The sequence below is a fragment of the Macaca fascicularis genome, chromosome 6 (assembly GCF_037993035.2).
Source record: "Macaca fascicularis isolate 582-1 chromosome 6, T2T-MFA8v1.1".
In the NCBI taxonomy this organism is placed as follows: Eukaryota; Metazoa; Chordata; class Mammalia; order Primates; family Cercopithecidae; genus Macaca; species Macaca fascicularis.
Genome location: NC_088380.1, coordinates 138,520,486 through 138,542,739, shown reverse-complemented (window position 1 = coordinate 138,542,739; position 22,254 = coordinate 138,520,486). Strand labels below are relative to the sequence as shown.

Below are 22,254 nucleotides of genomic sequence, written 5' to 3'. Positions count from 1 at the left end.
TTGCACAGTGGGTCTCACTTGGCAATTTCCAAGTCAGGGAGGCTCTTTGCTCTATTTCTGCCCTGGTCTTATGTGGTTCTGCGAATCTAATTAAAACCCAAGAGGAAAATGGAGAGCAAGCCCCTCTCTCACAGCAGCAGAGACAAGCTTGAATCCCTGTGTGGAGAGGGTAGGTGTTAGGCAAGTGTGGGTTGCTGTGTTTGCACCTCTGCAGGTCAGGGTTGCACATGTGTAACAGTGAAGGCTGTGCATTTCTTAACCTGGCGACTGGGCTGCACACTGCCTAGGACAAAACTACTCCCTCAGCTCTATGCCTCTGGCACTCTGTGGGATTTCCCACCGACCACTGGATTTCCTGCCCCAGAGACTGCCTTGAGAAGCATTAAAGGAAGCTTTTGTATTAAAAACATCTCTGAAGATATCTGGAGAAAAGTAAGGGTCCTGCCTAGAAGAAAGGGGAAGTGACTTTGTGGGCTGATCGGGGGTCCTCAGATATTTGTTCATTTTAATCAGGGTGGGTTGGGGGAAGCTAGGGCCAAGTTCCAGATGAGGGTCGCTGAGGCAGGAAGCTCTCCTCATGGCTCACTCAGATGGTAGGGTGAGTAGTGGAAGCCGTTATCAGCTCCAGGGAAGGTGTTGCAAGCCTGTGGGCTCCAGACTTGCCAGGCAATTAGGCAAACAGCTTTCAAGAGGGAGCTCAGAGCACTGGGTCCTGTCCTGGGACATTCTTGCAGCAAGGGAGCAGAGTTAAATTTGGATGGACAGTGGCCCAGTGCAGGCAGACTCATAATTGCCCAGAAGCACCTGATGTGGGTAGGGCCTGGGGGCAGTGGTAAGCTGGGTCCTGTGGCCTGGACTTGTCTTTTACTTATTAGCGGGTGCCACCATGAGTCTAGCTGTCTGTCTTATGATCAGAATGAATGTCCAATTCAAAATATGCAGTAATCATATTTGTATGCTCAGCCGCATGTTAGCCTGGAAGTAGGAGTGAAAATGCTATGGAAGTAGCCACCCACAGCCCTAAGCCTCACAGATCTTGCAGTAGTGAGACCTCCGGGAGTCCCTGGGACCTCAGTCTCTCAGTCTGGCAGAGGTGCTGCAGGACTTCAGAGCTCAGCTTTGATCCTAATAGGCAAGGGTGTGAGTTCTGGCTCCAGGGTGACCATTCCTGTGCAAGCCAGGCAACAATATCTCTTAGTGCAGGCCTGACAGCAGGGCTGGTGTGCTGCCCTGGGGTCTTGTGGTGGAGATCAGCCACTATCTTCCACCTGCTGGCTCTGATCCTTGGTCTAGAGTGTCCTCACTCCCCAGAGCATCCCTAAGCAGATGTTTTATCTGGAACTGTGTTGTTTCTTTCCTCTTCCCAAGTAGATTGGCTGTGACTGTGACCTTGTGGGGGTGGGGAGCAGAGGCAGCCCCTGGGAGCGGCTGGAGGCAGAATATCCCGGGTGGCTGGTGCAGTCGCTCTCAGTGCCGGAGAGCTGGCATCCCCACCCCCTACTCCCCACTACTTCCTGTCACCCCCCCACCACCCCCTACACACATAAACTCATGCTCACTGCAGTCCCAAGCCCATCGCAAAGGCCTGGCCCTAATCGTTGTCTCAAATGGATGTGTAAGGAGCCTTTGTTTTTAAGAAACCCGCCTGGCAAACTCCCTTTCTGAACTGCAAACAGGGTGAGGTGAGGGGAAAAGCAAGGGGGTGCAAGCTGAGGCTCTGGCACACTGGCAGGGTGAGGGTTAAGGCTGGGTTGCTTGGCTCTGAGCTGATCTGAGCCAGCACCGCCCTGCATGCAGATGGAGGTGGGGCTGGCGGGGGCCTTGAGGGGCCAGCAACTCCTTACAGAACTGCTCTGTGCCCTGGTCCCTGCCAGACCTGCTCCCACAGCCACCAGGGAGCCTGCGCCACTACTGCTAACGCCTCTACCACCACCCGGCTTCTCAGAGCAGGCGGCTGTTGCCATCGGCTGTCCCCAGGAGGGCAGACTCGGGGCAGGGCCTTCACCACTTTGTGCTTTGATCAAGATGTGGTAACTTCTTTCCCTGGGCCCCACAGGCCCTATAAAGGGAGGCTGGTTCTAGTGGGACGAGCTCAGCCGCCTCCCCAGTGCCAGGAGCCTGCTGGAAAGGTAGGGTGTGAATGCATCTACTTGTGCAAGTTGTCTTTGAGCCCCTTTGGCTTGCAAAGAGATGGAGTAACTGCTTCAGCTACTTACTGTCTACTAAGTGTTTCCCTTACTACATTCCTGGCACTGCACTCTCGGTCCATGAGCTTGTTTGAGATGAGGCCCAGAGGGGCAAAGTGACCTGCCCAAAGCCACACAGCTATCAAGAGACTGAGTCAAGATTTGGACCCAGGTCAGTTCAGCACCAGAATACCCACTTTGGGCCCTCTCCCAAGCTTGTTTGCTAGGGTCCCTGGGCCCTGGGAGAGGTCGTAGTTTTCTTTTAGAGTTCTTCACTTGGAGTTGAAGAGATTCTTCGATGATTTGGTGGCTGGGCTTGAGCTTCTCCACCCTTTTTGAAGACCTCAGAGGTTTTCAGAGGCCCAGAACTCCATAAGATGAAGCCCTATTAGAGAGGCTGATACAGAGGAAGCTGGAGTGATTCTAAGGGGAGGGAAGAATCTGAAGATCATGGAGAGCCTCAGTGTGATCATTAGTTTGGACGCTGGTCCTAAGGCAATAGGAAGCCAGATCAGATTTTTGAGCAGTGGCATGACATGATCCTATCTACATATCAGGAAATAACTTTGGTAACAGCGCAAGCACCTGTTAGAGCAAGGAGACCTATGGAGAGGGTGGTATGGGAGACTGGGCTTTGCTTGGTGGTGGCTGTCAGGCCAGGGGCTATTGGGGTAGAGAGGAGTGGTCGGGTATCCAGCTAGACAGTGAAGCCTAGAGTATTGAGGTTAGGAGGCTGGACCAGCAGAGGGTTCTTGGAGCCACGCCAGGGTCCCCAGGGCCATTTCCACAGTGACTGTGCTCTGGGGCTTTGCTTCTGCCACGCCACCACCTTGGAACCAACATATTTCCCACCGGGGCCCCTTTCTTCCTGTTCTCTCCCGTGCTGGATTGCCCTACATCAGCAGAGGGCATGCTGAGGTGGGAGGAAGTTCCAGTTTCCTCAGCCTTAGATACTACTTGGTATTCTGAACTGGTCTGTGCTGAAGAAAAAGATGTCGGATATTCCAGGAAGAGAGGAGGAGGCGGCTAGTTCATGTCAAGTGGCTTGTTCATGCCTGGGTCCTCCTGCCAGGTGAATATTTACAAACACAGCCACTCACCTGGCAACACCAGCACCACTGATTCCCTTGAGTGCTGTCCGCACTCCCCTTGCCCCCGACACACACACAATACACATCTCTGCTGCAGCCAAGAGAGTCTCTTGGGGTATGGAAGGAGGCAGCACAGCTGGAACCCTAGAGACCACCAAGCCCTACCCCAGGTCAAAAGAGAGGTGTGGAGGTCAGAGGAGGCCAAGGCCCTGTGAAATAATGAGATGAGACCAGACTCCAAGGCTGAGGCTCTGCCCTCCCCATGCCAAAGGCTTGGTGGCTTGGGCTGACTGTGAGGCCCATGTCCTCAGGGGACCTGGACTCACAACTCTGCCTTGCAGTGGCTCCCAGGTCTGAAGGGAACCTCAGTGTAAATGCAAGCAGTTCTGACTGACTGAGAAGGTTGGTAAGCCTGAAAGAATGAGACCCTCTGGTTGCTGCCCAGCCAAGGGGGGGTGCAGGCCCAGCCTCAAGGCCAGAGGAGCTGCCCCTGCTGCAAATACCTCCTTTGGGGTGAGCACCTAAGTAGAAGTTGTAAGGAGGAGTGGGCAGCCCAGCCCTTTGTGCACTGCCTTCCATCACCCCAGGTAGGAGGAGAAGGACTCAGCCAGGAGAAGTTGGTGAGTTCTTGATGTGAGACCAGGAAGAAGCACACCCATGTGGGCTGGCGAAAAATAGCAAATGACTGGCCTGACTGGCTTGTCCCCTCACACAGGCTCTGGTGGCCTTGCATTTCCCCCAGCCCCTGAACCCAGGCCTGGATTCTTCCAAGCAGCTGGAGCTGGTTGTCTGTGGGCTCAGTGCCAATGCAAAGGAAAGGATGGATTGTGAGAGTGGGCCCAGTGTTGGCAGGGGCTGGGGTGGCCATACCACATGAGGGGCTGGCATTGAGACTGCAGTCTTGGGCTTGAGTTCATGCTCTACTACTTCTTTACTGTGTGCCTCGCTTGCTGAACAAGGTGGCTTCTCCAGTGGAGTCTCTGCTCCCACCTTAGAGGGAGTACCTGCAGCTGTTGTGAGGGTCAAACAGTACAGTGCGTAGGAAAGGGCTGCCCAGGCATCAGGAATTCAGGAATTTTAGGCCAAGTCCCCTTCTTCCTCCAACTGAGGACCATGGTAATATGGTGACTGCTGAAAGCTCAGCATATCCAAGAGGCCAGCCCCACAGACTTGTAGCACTGATCTTTGTATGAGATTTTGTGGGCTCAGTGCTTTATTTTCTGCACAGAATATTCTGTTCCCTAAGTGTCCCATGTGCTCTTTCAACTCCAGTCTTTGTATATTTACTTTCCTCTGCCGGGCCACCCTTTCGTCTTTATCTTTCATTCTCAGGATCAATATCACTTCCTGCCAGAAGCCTGCCCTGACTCCCTCATATCTGCGTCAGGCAGCTTTTCTGGCTCCCCATGTCTGATCATAGCACTGCCCATTTCCTCATGTGTCCTCCCCATGGGACCGAGGGCAGGCACAACTCTGAGCTAGATGACAACAGGGACCGTGTGAGGGTCTGCTAGATGGGTAGAAGGACAGATGGATGACTTGGCTAATCTGGGCTGTGCTCTGCAAAAACTCTAGCATTGCACCGAATGCCACAATACACAAAGCTTAGAGTCTGTGAGCAACTGCCAAGGACCAGGGACTGGTGGTAATGAGGTATCCTTCCAGGGTTCCCTTTAAAACTTTTGGGATATACAGCTGAGCCCTCATGCTACGCATGAGTTTTTTGGTCCTTGGCTTCTCAGATCATTGAGTCAGTTCATCTCCTTTAAGAAAAATGTCCATCAGCTCAGAACCCACCCTAAGAGCTGGCAAGCATGTCTGGGTTTTCTACTAAGTAGTGAGTCATTTATCTGATAGGCCTGACTGTGATTTTATCTTCCCATCTGCAGCATAGGGAAGTAAATGTCCCAAGAAGGCCAGCAGGTCACCTCCCCAGAGTCTTCTCCAGAGTGATTTTCCCTGGTGAATCCACTGTGGTCCGTAGCTTGTCCTCTGCTTTATTATGCAGAAGCTGAATTGGATGGATAGGCTAGGAGTGGGTTGTTCCTCCAGGATGGTCTCATAACTGACCCAGCTCAAGGAAGCGCCTATTAAAACTGGATTTCCAGCTCAGGAGCACAGTGACAATACCATACTTGGCTAGAGGCTCACCCAGAGCCTATGGGTGGCTGATGAGTGTTCCTAGGACTCAGCCTGCTGTGCCATCTGCAGAGCATAAACTCCTGTGGGGCCACAGTGTCCAGGCCAAATCACCTGTGCCCAGTGCTTGAACCAGTCCTGCTCCTGACCTCTTTTCATGTGTCCTGGGCTGAGCAGTCCTCTTGGTTTGACGAGCATATTCTTTAGCCATCTCTTTAGTCCTCCGAACATGCCAGATGCAGTGCAAGAGGCTTTATATGTCTAAATTGTACTGCCCTCATTTTAAAGATGGGGAAGTGGAGGTTCAGAGAGGAAGGATAGGCTCAACTTTGCATTGCTCATAAGAGAAGGAGAAGGAATTATAACTAAAGAGTTTTTTGACTGTCTCTGCAACTGACTTCATCTCTGGTGTTTTGATGTTATGGTTTAGCACAAATGCCATTTATTTGGGAGTTTAGCAGATCTCCCCTCTCTCAGGGGTCAAGCAATTGTTTGACTCATATCCCACGGCTGCAGAGTAGCCGCTATTGCATTCTCCTTGCTTCCCTTCTTGGAAGCACAGCCATGCTTCCAAAGGCCAAGGGCCTGTGAGGAGGGTGCCGGTGGATGGTGCAGGGCAGCCTCAAGCCCATCCTGCCATCTCTGGGCTGGCAGACCTGTAGGTGCCTCTAGCCTCAGGTCCTACTAGGCAGTGACATGAGGGGGTCCCATTGGGGATGCCAGCACCCATCACCTTACCCACCCTTGATAGTTTCCTCAGTTCCAAGCAAGGTGCAGAACCCCTGAGCCAAGCTGGCTGTGTATTTGCTCTGCCAACACTGCCTCACTTAGTGGCTGAGAGGAGGATGCAGGAGGCCCCTGGGGCCTGCTTCTCTTTCAACCATTCGCCAGTGCTTCTCACAGAGACCTTCCTTCTGTGTACCCTAGGGCATCTCCCATGTCTCCCTGATGGACCCACTGTACCCGCTTGGGCTGTAGTGGGTGAGGGTGGCTCCCTGGCTGCCATCTGTGACATGGCAGGAGATGTTGGTCCCCTGGGGAGCGCACACAGCACTCTGCTGAGCCATTTCGCTCTGAGCGGTGGTTTCTCTTCCTACCAGTTTAACACCTTCTCTCCTCTGCCACCTGCCTTGCTTCTGAACACTTGCTGATGGGATCAGGGAGGACAGCACAGGGCCCAGTTATGGCGGGGCCAGCTGTCCTCTTGGTACTCGGTCAGGGACAGTGCAGAGCCATAGTGCTCATACAGTCAGATAGGTCTTCACCTTCACATCATGAGGGCTGGAGTATTTGTCAGGGCTGATCTGCAGTCTGCCCTGCCCCGCTTCAGTCTCAGTCTCGCTCAGGGTCATGGCCTGGAGTTGGGAGATTAGAAGTAGAGTGGGAGGAGCCTGCATTCCTTCACCCCTGGGCACCGTGCTGAGCACTTCTACTGCCCTTCCCTCTTCTCCACACCCCAGGAGCAAAGATAAGTAAAACGCTACGACAGCAGTCACACAGGAGAACAGAGCACCCAGGCCCTGAGGCCCGGGAGGCGTCATTCCCAGAGCTGCCAGAGCAGTGGTCCTGGAAAATATGGAAGCAGCTGTCAGCCATGGCCCAGGGCCTGAGCGTGTGGTTCTCAGGAAAACTGGGCAGGATGTGTGACGGCAGAAGGTTCTGGCCTCTTCCTGGGAAAAGCCCTTCTAGGTAGCCAGCTTCTGGGGTGCACTCTGTACATCCGAACTCCCCCAGGGCCTGCCCTGTGGTGTATCAGACCAGATATCAGGTCCTGTGACCCAGGACCCCTCCCTAACCTGCCCGTCAGGTCTCTTGCCTCATCTGACTCTTGTTTTCAACAGAGTTTGTCCTCTCACTTCTGGAGAAGATGCAGACACAGGAGATCCTGAGGATACTGCGACTGCCTGAGCTAGGCGACTTAGGCCAGTTTTTCCGCAGCCTCTCGGCCACCACCCTCGTGAGTATGGGTGCCCTGGCCGCCATCCTCGCCTACTGGTTCACTCACCGGCCAAAGGCCTTGCAGCCACCATGCAACCTCCTGATGCAGTCAGAAGAAGTAGAGGTGAGCAGGGTAGGAGACGTTCCACTGCAGAAAGTAGGGGGCAGAAGACAGGCATCTTGGAAGTTGAAACCAGACTTGTGGCTTATTTGACCTCACATGGCCCAGAGAAGCTCTGTCTCTCCTGGCAGTCAGTCACCTAGCTCTGCAGCAGCCTTGGGCAGGGTCTCTTACCAGGCACTCCTTCTGCCTCTCCCAGCAACTGCCTCTGGGCAGAGCCTGACCTGGGCCTTCCACGGGGCTTCTGGTTTGCCTGCTTCTCGGGTAGGAGGGCCTTGGCTCGTTGGTATTGCAGTAGGAAGCCTAAGCAGGTTCATGAGGAGCTGCCTGGTAGATTCCCTCCCAAATTCTCCCGGTCTGGTACTGGGACCCAGGATTCAGCCTACCCCTGGCCCTGCTCTCCCTGAGCAGGTGGACTCACACATGGTGCCACCAAGGGGGAGACGATACAGGGGCCAGTGGACAAGGGTGTTCTAGGCTAAGCCTGGAAGGACTGGTGAGGTGTGTTTCATTATTAAGTTTATGGTATTTATTTTTGCCTTTTAAAAATTTGCTCCTCTTTAATTCTGTTCATTTGGAATAGATAATGTATTCACATAGTCCAAAAGAAACAAATGGAATGTACTGAAAAGCTTCTGTCTTCTTTCCTGCTCTCCCAGTTCTCTTTCCCTGAGGCAACCTGCTAATGCTGTGTCCTGGCCATGAGCAGATGTGTAGAGACACTCACCATGTTTTTACTCATATCCACCACATACCCTGTTGTGCACCTTGCCTTTTGCTCTTGACAATGCACCTTGGCTATCATAAGCATGTTTTGCCTTGTAGGGGAGAGTGCAGGTTGAGGTAGGGGCTGGGATCTTCAGGGCATTTTTCCAGCAGAAGAATGGTATGTGCAAAGGTGCAGGTGTGTGCTGAAGCACATGGGGGCTTTGTGTGGGCTGCTGGGTAGTGGAGAGGGGCTGGAGATGGGCCAGCCGAGTGCTGTGGAGAATGGCCTTTGGTGACTGGCAGTCCTGGGTTTGAAGCCTGGCTATGCCTCTGAGTTGTATGGCCCTGGGCAGTTTCTTAACTCTCTGAGCCTCAGGGCCCTCAGTTGTAAAGGGTGTAATAAAAAGAGTACCTGCTTTCTAAGGTGTGGTAAAGATTGGGTGTGATGACCCAGAGAAGTCACTAAGGACAGCTGTTTTTGGTTAAGCTTGTGATTATATCACATCTGGAGAGGTCAGCAAGGACAGAGCTCCGTGAACTGTGCAGGGACCGGCAGGGGGAACAGCGTGGAGCTATTAGAGGTTTTCAGTAGGGAGATACATGGCCAGTTTGTGCCATAGAAGGGTGGGTGTGACAGGGGCAAGCGTAAGTAAGCAGCTGCAGGCACCTGGGTTGGAGGTGACAGTGGTCTGGATGGTGTCAGAATGGTGAGATGGATGACCCTGGCTCATGTGTAGGGGCCACTGAGTGAGTCACCTTGTGGGTCTGGAAGACAGGACATGGGATGAAGCTAATGCCTCCCTTCCTGGAATGACTGCACCCTCCATTGCCTCATCCCCCAGGAGCACAGAAAGCCAGAGTGGCTGCACCAGAGTAGGCAAAGGAGACAGTGGTAGGAAACGAGATGGGAGAGGCAAGAGGGGCCCAGATCAGACAGGGCCTGGCAGCATTGACTGTGCCTGCTATGTGGTGAGAAACAATTCAGATCATGTCACTCCCCCCGGCCTGAAATCCTCTCCTGGCTCCCCATTACCCTCAACCTCAAGTCTATATTCTTTGCCTTGATCTGCAGCCTCTCTGGCCTCCTCCCCGATCATTGCCATCTGGAGCTCCATGAATTGCCTACAGTTCCCCAAACGCACCTGTGCCTCCTGCTGGTGCATTTGCATGTGATGCTGCCTATGCCCAGGTTGCTGTTCTCTCCTTCTCACTCTGCCCGGCAACCCCTGTGCATCCTTCGAAGCCCAGCTTGGCAGCTGCTCGCTAACACACATGCCCAGTTGTTGAGCCTCTTCTGTCCCTGGCATACAGTCTCTCCTTGTACCATATCTGTTGCCCAGATGCCAACTGGGTCTGATTGGATGTGTCCCAGCTTCTCTTGCAGGTCTTAGGTGGGCTTGGTTCTTGAAAGCACTGGCCAAGCAGAACTTTCCACTCCAAAACAGTTGGGAGCTCCCTGTGGTTTTGAGTTTGGCTGTTTGCTTTCTGGTTCTCACAGATGTTTTTTTCCTTAGACCTGCTGTTCCAAGAGGTGGCAGGTTCTGGCCCAGCCCAGGGTAGCTCAAATAGTGCTTGAAGAAGAGGTGGAGCTGTGATACTGGAGAGCTGTGAAACTCTCGCCCCTGGGGAGGGGTGACAGGGTAGAAGGGGAGGAGGCAGGAAAAGGCTGGCTCTTCACCCTACTCACCAGCACCGAGGGGGTTTGCCACCTTCCCACTCTGCAGCCGTGCCTCTTTGGGCCCAGGAACTTGCTGCCTGCCTCTCCTCCCTCATTGCACATGAACATAATTCAGCCTGTCCTCCCTTCCTAGCCTCCTAGGCCTCTGTGTCTGGGACAGAACCTTCAGCACAGTCCTCTAACTCACATCATTACATGAATGATGGATGGCAGCCTTCTTAGCTAACACCACACTCAACTGATCCTTAACTCGGGCATAGCAGTAGGTGATGGGATGGGAGATACCTTGGCAGGTTGTTCCTGAATCCAGCCAATACTCCCCACTGTGTTGTATGAATGAGCCATGGGTGTGTATGAACAGTAACTGAAAACTCTGGACATTCTGTATATGCTGATCTGCTGTGAGAAAGCTGTATGTGTGTGTGGAGTTTGTATGTGAGGACACTGGCATACCCGGCCTTCATGCATGAGCCAACTATGTTGGAGTGTGGCTACATGCAGATCGAGTGTGTACAGTCCAGGTGTGTGTAGTCCATGTGTACGTGGGCACACAGATGCCACAGTGCTAACTGCATGCACGGGTTGTACATCTGAGCTGTGTACAGCCTTGTGCATGCTGCGGCCCTCTCCTGGCACCCCTACCTGCCTCAGCCAACTTCTCTGGCCGGTGCTTGTCTTGTAGGACAGTGGCGGGGCACGGCGATCTGTGATTGGGTCTGGCCCTCAGCTACTTACCCACTACTATGATGATGCCCGGACCATGTACCAGGTGTTCCGCCGTGGGCTTAGCATCTCAGGTGAGAAGGGTTGTGGGGGTGTGGAGGGGCTATGTGACAGGGGTTGAGTGGGTGCGAGGATGGGTATACAAGCATGATACCAGGGACGTGGCCGGTGGTTCAGTGGAGAGAAGCTACTCCTGGCCTTCCTCCTACCAGTCAGAGAAGCAGCTGCATTATATGGCTAAAGGGCTGACCTCAGCTTTGTTCCAGCCCTTGGGACAGCTTGACCTTAGGCTATCTCTTGGCCCACACTCTATACTCTTGGGGAGCCTTGAGCTGTCAGGCCACTGGCTGGCATGGTTCTGAACCTGAACCTCTGAGATGTCTGGGTGCTCTCAGGGTAAGAGGCAAAGAGAGGCAGCCTACCACCTCTTCCCAGTGGCCCCCAGGTGTCTGTATCCTTTGGGTCTGTAACAGGGATCACCACACAAGTTATGGTGGGGACTGGGCACTGCATCATTGCCCATTTCAGACCTCCCTGATCCCTGGGGTGATGCCATACTTGTGTGCTTTGGGCCCTCTTGGGCTTCAGCAGATTAGACAGGTAGCTGGCAGTGCAGGAGGGAAGTTCACTTGGCCCATGGACACACTACAGTATGGGATGTCCATCCAGGTTTCTGATGGGCGGATGCAGGTGGCACATCCACTCTGACCCCTCCCTGGCACAAGGCTTTCTTATCTCTCTGCAGGGAATGGGCCCTGTCTTGGTTTCAGGAAGCCCAACCAGCCTTACCAGTGGCTGTCCTACCAGGAGGTGAGTGATAGAGGACAGGCCCCACCCTGGCCACCCATACAGATCTGGCACTCAGGGCGGGTAGGGAGGGATGCGGGCACCTGCTGGGTCTCGGAGGGTCATTTATTTCCCTGGCCTGTCTGCCAAACTCCCGGCAACAGCCTTGAAGGACTTCCAGCATACCTGGGTTGGGAGTCAGGGAGGTCCCTCAGATCTGTAAGAATCCTGGCTGGGCGTGGTGGCCCATGCCTGTAATCCTAGCACTTTGGGAGGCCAAGGCGGGTGGATTGCCTGAGCTCAGGAGTTTGAGACCAGCCTGGGCAATGCAGTGAAACCCTGTATCTACTAAAATATGAAAAATTAGCCAGGTGCAATGGCATGCACCTGTAATCCCAGCTACTCAGGAGGCTGAGACAGGAGAATTGCTTGAACCCGGGAGGCAGAGGTTGCAGTGAGCAGAGATTGTGCCACTACACTCCAGCCTGGGTGACAGATCGAGACTCCATTTCAAAAAAAAAAAAAAAAAAAAAAAAGAATGCCTCCTGGGGATCTCCTTCCCCTGTTGAAGAGTCCTTGTTTTCTCATCACTTTCCCACATCTGTGTGCAGGTGGCCGACCGGGCTGAATTTCTGGGGTCTGGACTTCTCCAGCATAATTGTAAAGCATGCACCGATCAGTTTATTGGTGTTTTTGCACAAAATCGGCCAGAGGTGAGCATCCACCTTGACTGGTTTAGAGGGATTCGTGGGGTAGGGCTTGGCTACCATGGAATAGTCCTGCTTTCACTGTTTGTAGGGCCCAGGACAAAAGAAAAAACAGAAACCCTTGGGCTATGCCACCACTCCTCTTCCCACCCTGGCTCTACCCCTCATCAACACTGGCCACCCCAGTCACGCTCCATCCACACCCCACCCAGCTCTACCAACAGCTGCCTCTTGAGCCAGTGGGGAGGAAAGAAGTGAGGAATAGGCTCATGCGGGCTGTGGAGCTGTCCTTGGGGCAGTTTGGACATGAAATCCGGGAGTTACAGAATTCCCTGGGACAGACCTGATCCACAAGGCTGTGGGTAAGCAGACACAACCCATTAACCTCATGGATTCCTTGCCACAGGCATAGGGCTTAGAGCAGGGACCCTGGTTACCTGGGCCTAAGGGCAGTACAGCCCTCTAATCTTCCCTCTTTCCCCACCCGCTGCCTTGTGTGTCTCCATAGTGGATCATTGCGGAGCTGGCCTGCTACACATATTCCATGGTGGTGGTCCCGCTCTATGACACCCTGGGCCCTGGAGCTATCCGCTACATCATCAATACAGGTAAGCCCACTGCCACCCCACCCTGCCACTGGCAGCTGGCCCCTAGCCTCCAGTTTCTCAGGTTATGCTGATTGTCTGACACTTGTAAGAGGCACTTTGCTCTCAAAAAATACTAGGGGCTTACACTGTGGGTCCTGAGTTGGCTTCCTGAGTCAAGCTGTCCCCAGTCAGACTTCACCTGTAGGTTCCTTCCACAGGGCTCAGCTGCCAAGAAGGAACCTCTGCAGCACCCTCCACACAGGGTACAACCCTCTGAAGTTCATGACAGCTTTGCACAGATGCAGGGGGTGGTAAATATCTCAAGCAGACCTGGGATGATGGGGGCAGAACCTGGAACAAAGGGAAGCTTGGAATCTGCTTGAAGAGGTTCCCTGGCCTTCTGCCCTTGGTTCCGCCTAGGGCCCATGGCACATTCCTCTGTACGTGAGGCCTGTCTTATGTATTTGTTTACACATAAGCTATGGGCACACAGCCCATGGAAGTGCTGCCTGGCACATGCTGCCTGCACTCATGGCCTGGGCCCACATGGTCTGACTCTCCTTGATGGCCCCCTGCAGCGGACATCAGCACCGTGATTGTGGACAAACCTCAGAAGGCTGTGCTTCTGCTAGAGCATGTGGAGAGGAAGGAGACTCCAGGCCTCAAGCTGATTATCCTCATGGACCCATTTGAAGAAGCCCTGAAAGAGAGAGGGCAGAAGTGCGGGGTGGTCATTAAGTCCATGCAGGCCGTGGAGGTGAGGGTCTGCTTCTGGGCGGTTTGCTGGGCTACCGCTGGCTGGTCACCAAGTCAGAACTTCTGGTTATCTGTCCCTCTCATGCCCTGGGGTGGCTGTTTTGGGCCCCCAGGGTATATCAGTGTCCAGACAGGGCAGGCTTTGCAAGGGCTGGTGGTGGGTGGTGGGGTTGGTGCCCACAGGCATCCTCTGGGAGATAGGCTCTGTGGCTGGATCAGTTAATCCAGCCTCGCACTACACGCTGACTGGTGGCCCGTGGTGCCAGCTTACCTCAGAGGTACTCACGCAGCCTCTGGAGCTTCCTCATTTCCAGCTAGCCTTAGCCTGTCTGTGTCTGAGGACTAGAGACATAGGACCAGGAGTCTGGGAGAGGTTCTTGCAACCGTGATCCAGACCCCCAGCGGCCAGCAGAACGGATGTGTCTGTGCCTGGCCTCCCCAGAGACATCAGGTTGGTGGCAGTTTGTGGTCTGCTGGGGTGACACAGGACATTCTGGCCTCCAAGGCCTCAGGCCCCGCCCAGCAGCCGCTGACCCCCCACTATGCCCTACTGGATCTAGGCCCCAGGCCCTCCTTTTCCTCCTGCCTCCCTGTGTGCTCCCCACTGTACTGGTAATGCCTATGCATTGTACCCCTCCCTGGCACTGGCAGCTGACCTACACTGGTAGCCCCCACCTGCCCCACCAGCACTGACTGCTCATCCAGAAGCCTAGTCCACCCAGCTGCTGCATCCTGAGCATGTGCCCAGCTGTGCCAAGAGCACTTTAAGCCCAACATGCTCACACCCGGATTGCCATCACACAGTTGGCATGTGCACACTGCTTAGCCTCTCCCTGGGGCTCAGGCTCCCTGTCTGTAATGTGTGGGGTGGCCTAGAACCTCTAGTCACCCTCCCTGTCTCCCAGGAGCCTCAGGCTTAGACGTCTGTCTGAGAAGAGGCCACTGAGGTCGTGTCTGCCATGACCACCTCAGTGACCTCTTTGGAATCTTAAACTCTGGGCTTGATGCAGGAGTGAGGCCTACTGAGCTGTTTATTCTGATTTTGTGTGTGTGTGTGTGTGTGTGTGTGGTGTATGTGTGTGTGACAGAGAGAGACAGAGACAGACAGAGGGACAGAGAGAGAGAGAGAGAGAGAGAGAGAAATTTTGAGCATTTAAAAACAACATTTTCTTCTTTCAGGACTGTGGCCAAGAGAATCACCATGCTCCTGTGGTAAGCTAATCCGCCTTCAGGTCTTTACTGAGGAAGATGGTGTGCAGGGCTTGTCCTTCCAGAGTCCCTCACTGCGCACAGACCAGCACCTCTGTGTTAATAAGAAACTCCTGTGTGCAAGCCAGGAAATGCCCACTTGGGTGTCCAGGACTTCTGTGGGCCAAGGACCCAGGGAAGGACCTGGAACAGGAGTCAGGTATTTGGGAGGGAGAAAAAAGAGCTGCCAATCGTGGCCACCCTTGGTTCTTCAAGTAACTTATTTGGGAAGTCTTATTTTCTCCCTATGAATATGGCAAACTCTCCAGAAGATGCAGTAGACAGAAGCAGCAACAGAACCAGAAATGGACTCTTGTGCCAAATGGCCTTGTGGCATCTGCTGTCTTTGTTCATCTTTGCTTTGTGAACTTTTCTGTGCGTCATTCCCATGTGATACTTCCTGGGGTTGAGCCACAGTGAGGACAGCTGCCCCTGGGATGGGCCATGTGGGGGTTTTCAACTTTCTAAAAGCCATCTGGCCTCCAGGCCTCCCTCCAGCTCAGTCCTTCCCTCTCCCTTCACACAGGCCTGAGCAGGTCACCCCCGGCTTCCCAGGGCACTGCATGGGTAGCCCCTGGTGGTTGCCCATCTCCCACACGTCAGGGCTCAGTCTTAGAGAACCACTCTCCCATCCCTCAGCACCCTTTGTCTCTTGTGCCTCTGCCTGTGCCCAGGCTGGTTCCTCTCCCCACCCACACTTCATCTGGAGAAATCTTGCTTGCCCTTCCATCTCAACTGTCACCTCCTCTGGGAAACCATCCTCTACATGCAATCAGACTTGGTTGGCTCCTTCTGGTGACCCCAGACTGTGTGCCCAGTGCCAGGGCAAGGGCTGATGCAGAGCAGCCTTGGTGACACAGTGAGCAGCTCAGTGACCGAGCCACACATGCTTCCAAGCTTAACCCCAGATACTTGGGAGAACATGGGAAGGAGGGAGGAAACTGGGTCACATCCACTAGAAAGGTCAGAGCTTTGACAGAGACTGAGATGTGGCCACTGCAACCCAATCCCACCTAGGATAATTCAGCCCAGACTCAAGTAGGGGAGGCAGTGGGACCAGATATGAAGTTGGTGGGACAGATTAGTGTTCACACCCCAGTTAGGTTTCCTTAGCTGCTTCTTCTTTTTCCTGAGCGCTCACCTGCCCACCTTTCTGAGTGCAGCACCCAGGAGCATGCAGGCCCAACACATGCTCACACCCACATACAGCATACACATGGGCCTGGCTGGTGGGGGAGCTCAGGCCCTGGCTGGCCACACTGGGTCTCCCTAACACACTCCTCTTCTCACCCCTGCAGCCCCCACAGCCTGATGACCTCTCCATTGTGTGTTTCACAAGCGGCACAACAGGTAAGCAGAGGCACACAGATCCCCAGCCACGGCTACCTGCACCCTTCCCTGGTGGCCTAGCAGGTGACTGCTGGAGTCTTTGATGCCCTGTTTGAAATGGGCTGAGCCTTGTCTGGTGCCTGGCTCCAGACACTGGGTCCCTCCTGCACCTCCCAGTGCCCAGCATAAGAGTGGCCAGATGCAGATGGACAGTGTGCATTGGGACGTCTAGTGTGAGAGCTTGGCACCTCCCAGAGCTGAGTCAGCAGAGTCATGGGCAGCTGGATCATGTGCTGAGGGAGGTCCTTTCTCACTGGGGTCATTTCTGTCTGGGAAACAGCTCTCACTCCCCTGCTTTCTGCCTCTACCTGGCCTTTGTGTTGGGGACTGGGGAGAGAGTGTGAGGTTTGGCGTCTGAGAGCCTTGGTTTGAGTCCTACCTCCACCACTTGCTGGGGGACTGTGAGCCAGTCATTTAACTTCTCTGCCACCAGTGTCCCCAATTTCTCATCTGCCATGAGGGTGGCTAAAGGTGCCAAGTGGGAGATGGGGCAGTGTGTGAAAGGATAATACAGATGCTCCACAGGCTGGAGCTGGTGTGCCGTGAGCAAGGCTGTCAGGCAAAGCACACAAGCAGAAATGACACCCTCTGTGCTTGGAGTTGACAGAGGAGAACACACATCAACAGTGGCAGGAATAATCAAGGAAGGCTTCCTGGGGGAGGCAGAATGTGCAAGAGGACACAGCACAGGCACAACCCTCTGCATTTCTATAGCATGCTGTCCACCCTCTCTCTGCACCACTGGGGCCTCAGCACAGCCTGTGAGGTGAGCAGGATTGTCACCAAGCCTGCTTGCTCCAAGGGGACACCATCAGCAAGTGGAAGCACCAAGACTTGTGCCCTGTTATCATAATTCCCAGGCCAGGGCCCTTCCCAGTGCTGCCTTTCCATCTCATTTGATGACGTGGATGTCACTTGCCTTGCCCTGAATGGGCAGGAAGTCTCCAGCCTTCTTATTCCAAACTGAGGATTGGCCCATCTTGATGGCAGCTCTCAGTGGGCAGTGAACTGGGGCACTGCATGCCTTCTGCAGATGCAGCCTCTAAGGCATTTGGCAGATCTGTGACCAGCCCTATAACCAGGATCATTCATGTCAGTGGATCATGATAAATAACGCTTTATTGAATATCGATTTTTACCATTAAGTCATATGGGTTCAAGGATTTCCACCATATTCTACTAAACTCTGTCAGAAAAATAACAACACAGCCCTTCCTCTCCACAGGCTGACATCCAGAGCCAACCCAGAATTCAGAAATGCCCTTCAGGTTTATGTTGCTTTTTAAAGAGCACTTTCAATGTCTTTTTGTCTTGAGTTTTACAATGTGAATTTTTGCTGACATGGTTTTGGAGAGCAGGTCACTGCTACGGCCTTACCTTTGGACCTGCCTTCAAAGTGTGCCTTCAGGCTTTTAACAGGTCACTTGGTCATAAACATTGCCCTTGGATCTGGAGAAAAACTTCATGATGCAGAAATGTGCTATTGCCTGGCTGGGGAGGGCAGACATCCTGTCCAGTGCTTTTCCAGACTGTAGGAAGCTAAGCCATCCTGCTCAAGCTCTGTGTGGCGGAAGCAGAATGTGTGGGCCTCGAAACACAGGCTATGACTTACTTTCCCAGACCTCCCACTCCAAAGCTATGGCTGGTGCCTGGGCAGAGCTGGGGGAGTGAGCAGGGCTCTGGCCTGATATCACCCCACCTGGCTGTGCACTTGGATTTCCTTGGTTTTAGGCTAAGCCCGTGCTGTGCCTCTTGTACTCATCCTCTTGTTGGGCACATCAGCCTTGTGTGTCCTCAGCATCACAGCCCAGATACAGCTTCCCTTAAATGTAAGCTAAATGTCCTGGCTCCCAGCTTTATCAAGGGCCACATTGTTCTTTTCGTGGGGAAAGATGGAAAATACAATCTGAACCTGACACTTGGCCCATGATTCTGGTGGAATCATTCCAGGAAGATTTCCTTCTTGGCATGCGGTGGAAAAATCTGTGGAGATTCCTAGAATAAGTCAGTACTTTGAAGTCCCTATTCAGGCCAAGAAGGTCTGGGAGGTGGTGAGAGCTTGTGGTCTGCCTGTACCCAGTGATGGCTGAGGGGTGGGCATGTGGTTTGCTATTCATTTCAAAATAACTGTTAGCTGAACTGGAATCTGAACCCACTCCCACATCTGAAAAAAAGACAATATGTGGGTGTAGCACAGCCCAGTTTGGGAAATTGGGTCCCTTGAATGATAGTTAGGATGTTTTATCCCTGTGAGCTCATATACCTTGTCTTCACAGCAAAGAAAATACAGTGTTTTTTAAAAACATAACTTCCAGTCTATGTGTTTTTAGCAGTCTTTTTCGAATTCATCTATATTTATTCATTCAGCTCATTTTTGTGAGTACCCACTATGCATCAGACCTAGCATTAGGGGCCGAGGGCGTAGGGATGAAGAAGACATAGGTTTGCACCCATGAACTCCCAGCTTGTGTCATCAGGCAGTTACAATATGGTGTGGTCACTGCCTTGAGGTCTGCATCCCTGCTGCATGGGGTACCTGGCCACCGAGAGGTCAGTAACAGCAGGACAGAAAGGATTTTCAGAGGAAGTCAGTCTAAGCAGAGTCCTGAAGGATCGGTAGCTGTAGAAGCCAGGGAAGGGCATTCCCGGCAGGAGAAAGGCATGTGCGGAGGCATTGTGGTAGCACAGAACACGCTGCTTTGAGGGAGTTTTGAGAGGAAAAGAGAGGGCCCCAGGCAGGGCTTGAGGGCACGAGCATGAGGGAGATGATGGGACAGGAGTTCCCAATAGAGGTCAGGCAGGAGGGGTTGGAGAGGCTAGAGGAGAAAAGGATCTGTCAGCATCATTTGTGGCTAAGTTGTAACTGGAGGATGTCACCATGAAATGACCTGCTGGTGCTCTTGACAAAGGTTGGTCCTCCCAGCACTTTGGGAGGCCGAGGTGGCTGGATCACGAGGTCAGGAGATCGAGCCCATCCTGACTAACATGGTGAAACCCCATCTGTACTGAAAATACAAAAAATTAGCTGAGTGTGGTGGCAGGCACCTGTAGTCCCAGCTACCCGGGAGCAGAGGCAGGAGAATTGCTTGAACCCGGGAGGCAGAGGTTGCATTGAGCCGAAATTGTGCCACTTCACTCCAGTCTGGACAACAGAGCGAGACTCCATCTCAAAAAAAAAAAAAAAAAAAAAAAAAAAAGAGTGGTCCTGGGGCATGGGGTGGAGGACCTGGTTGCTGTGGACTGAGGAGTGAATGGAAAGTAAAGATGTTGATTCAGTACAAGCATGTGTGCACTTCTTTCAAGAAGCTTGGCCATGCCACCAAAAGGCATGCTCCATCATGTTCATAGCAACACTATTTGTAACAATCAAAATCTGGAAATAATTCAAATGCTTATTTGCTTACAGTAGAACATTATGTCACAATGTTGAGCAAAAGAAACCAGGCACAAAAGATTGTATGATTTCTTTCATATAAAATTATAAAACATCATAAATTACCCTGTGGTTTTACAAATCAGGATAGGGGATGTCTTCTGGGATAATGGCACCCTGGAAGGGTGATACGGGAGCCTCTGGGACACTGGTGATGTTCTATGTCTTGATCTGGGTGCTGGTTGTACAGCCAAGTTCACTTTGGAAAACTCCATTGACCTTTACACTTATTTGGGCACTTGTCCATGTGTATGTTATACTTGAGGAGAAGGTTGGTAGGTTTTTTTTTTAATAGTTGACTATGAAGATATGGCAGAGAGTGAGATTGGCAGCTGGTGGAGTCAAGGGCTTTGGGGGAGGTTTGTTGCTCTTCTGGAGATTCTGAAATTGTTTCTTATGGCTGAGAAGGGGCCACTGGAGACAGAGGAAAGGAAGAGGATGCTCAAGCACCAAAGCCGCCGAAGCTTTGGTGTGGGTTAGGGAGAGAGGAGGCCTCCAAGCACCAGGGAGGAGATGGCCCTGCTAGGAAGGAAAGGGTAAGAGCAGAGTCTGGGAGGCCAGGAAGATGTGGGGAATCCTCTGACAGCTTCTGCCTCCTTTGTGGAGTGGGAGTCAGAGTCCTGGCTGAGGGTGAGAGGAGTCTAAAGGGGGCATGTGTTGACAGTTTCTGGGAAGAGAGCCCCTCTGGGACAGAGGCTATGAGCCTCAGGGGCTGTGCTGTGGAGGGAGCGGGAAGGTTGGCAGCTGGATTGGCTTGGTGGGGTTTTCAGAATGGGATCCTTGGGGAGTCCCAAGAGCTGAAGCACTTGATGGGAGAGTGCCTGAAGGGAGGGACACGGGAGTCAGCGTGGGAGGAAGGGAGGCAGGGATGAGAGGGAAGATAGGAGGGGAGGTGCCACAGGTCTGGAGTCATATGAAAGTGTCTCAAAGCATGAGGGATCAATTCTAAGCACTGGCTATGGGCCTGGGAGGCTGAGGGGGTGGAGGCCATTCAAATTGGGGCATCCCTTCTGTTCTAACTGAGGATGCCCATGAAAGCCCAGGCATCTGCAGTCATTTAGCTGAGCATGTAAATGCCCATCAGCCCCAGAACTGTGGCTACTCAGAGGTGGGCTTTCTGGGGAAAATGTTCACCATGACCTATTTGTTTTGTGCTATTTGGTTCAAGACCTGTATGAATGTAGACATAAAATTACATCTCAGCACTACTATACAGCTATAGAATTACTTAATCTCTCTTAAGCTTGTTTTCTTGGGTATTAGATGAATATACTTAACTTACTGCATAGAGTTGTTTCAAGATATAACTGATTTACCATGTATGAAGTGCCCAGCACAGTGCCAACATTAGTGGGTGTTGAATACCTGGCTACTATTATAGTTATTATTTCTATTCTTACTAGCCCTCAAGTCTGATTTTTAAAAAATTGATGGATATGGGATTGATAAAAGTAAGACTCAGACCTAAAGATTTGAGAGCCTTTAGCAGGAAGACGAACACTCTACCTGCATTATGAAACTTCCAGAGAATTTCAGTCACCAGTAACTATTATAACCCACCTTTGACTATTTAAAAGCAGAAACAAGCAGCCAGAATCCCCCAGCTGGGTGGCCCAGAACTGTCCCCAAACCCACTTCCACCCCTGCAGGAGAAACCTTGAGCTCAACTCTATCTGCAGCTGCTGTCACTTGGAGCCAACATCCAACCAGGGCAGATCGTCACCCAGCAAAATTCTTTTCTACATAATAGCCATGGGAGGCCTGCCCAGGAACACTGACCAAAGCCAAAATGTCATTGGCAGAATCTAACACTTGGAGAGTTTTTCTTCAGTGGCTAGAGAGAAAATTAAGTACAAGATTGGTCAGCTTATGAGGGGATGATGGGAAATACAGTGGGTCTCATACTGCTGAGACATCAGTGGCCTGGATAGCCAGCATCTCTTACTGACATTGCACCAGAAAAAGAGAAAACCAGGGAAAATTCTGCAATTTGATTCTGCAACCTTTCAGTCTTCCCCACAATTTGTTGCCAACATTCACTTCTTCTTCATCCTTTGGGACCACACGTAGAGACAACTTAAAGAAATAATCTGGGCATGTCTGGGAATGTTTTAAAATTCTATAGGCCATTAGACATGTATAAAATGGCATTCATATCCACAAGAAAACTAAAGGACATGAACTTTTCTCATCATGTTGGAGAAGAAAAGGGCCTATCTAACCAAGTGGAGTTGAATAACTACTGCTGTTGTATGTGTTTTGGCTTGAACTGAATGGAGGCTTTAGAATTTTTTTTCTTTAATCAATGAAGACAGTTTTCCCTTGAGATTCTTACACCATTCACCCTGAGTTCTATCAAGCATGAACAAGTCAGCCAACCTTGCAAATCCAAAGCTCTGTAACACAGAACTCTATTTCATGACACTTCTGATTTCATACCTAGTGTTTGGGAGATATTCCTTAGAAACTTCCAGATCCTAAGAGTCAATGGGAAGAAATTACTAGGTGACACTCAGAATACTCTATAGGCCCAGGTACTCTGTGGGATTTGTATATGAGACAACTTGGATATTTCTTAATCTGGGCCTGGGTTTGAGGAAAGATATTAGTATGAAAGAAGGATAGGCAGAGATAAAATTAGACCCTATGGCACTTTTTCTTTTCAAAAGGAAGATATTTTGACAGCTATTTATTAGAGAAATGTAACTTTTTAAATCATGTCATAATCTTCTGTGTCCCCAGAATCACCTCTGTGATTTGCAAT

General features: G+C 52.0%; 1 protein-coding gene across 13 annotated transcripts in view; it reads left to right on the top strand.

Annotated features, from left to right (window-relative positions):
- ACSL6 (acyl-CoA synthetase long chain family member 6) overlaps positions 1–22,254 on the top strand; it is a 58,258-nt gene that overhangs the window by 10,136 nt on the left and 25,868 nt on the right. For 3 of the 13 annotated variants that reach the window (XM_073994161.1, XM_065545877.2, XM_065545878.2), the window contains exons 1-9: positions 1,851–2,129; positions 7,258–7,478; positions 10,544–10,658; positions 11,330–11,394; positions 11,982–12,083; positions 12,586–12,685; positions 13,243–13,421; positions 14,600–14,632; positions 15,967–16,018. In XM_073994161.1, the coding sequence (XP_073850262.1) occupies positions 7,284–7,478; positions 10,544–10,658; positions 11,330–11,394; positions 11,982–12,083; positions 12,586–12,685; positions 13,243–13,421; positions 14,600–14,632; positions 15,967–16,018 (841 nt within the window). In that variant the 5' untranslated portion in view covers positions 1,851–2,129; positions 7,258–7,283. Of the gene's footprint in view, positions 1–1,850; positions 2,130–6,910; positions 7,106–7,257; positions 7,479–10,543; positions 10,659–11,329; positions 11,395–11,981; positions 12,084–12,585; positions 12,686–13,242; positions 13,422–14,599; positions 14,633–15,966; positions 16,019–22,254 lie in introns of those variants that run through there. The other 10 variants (XM_073994162.1, XM_065545879.2, XM_073994160.1 and 7 more) reach the window with 4 other exon arrangements.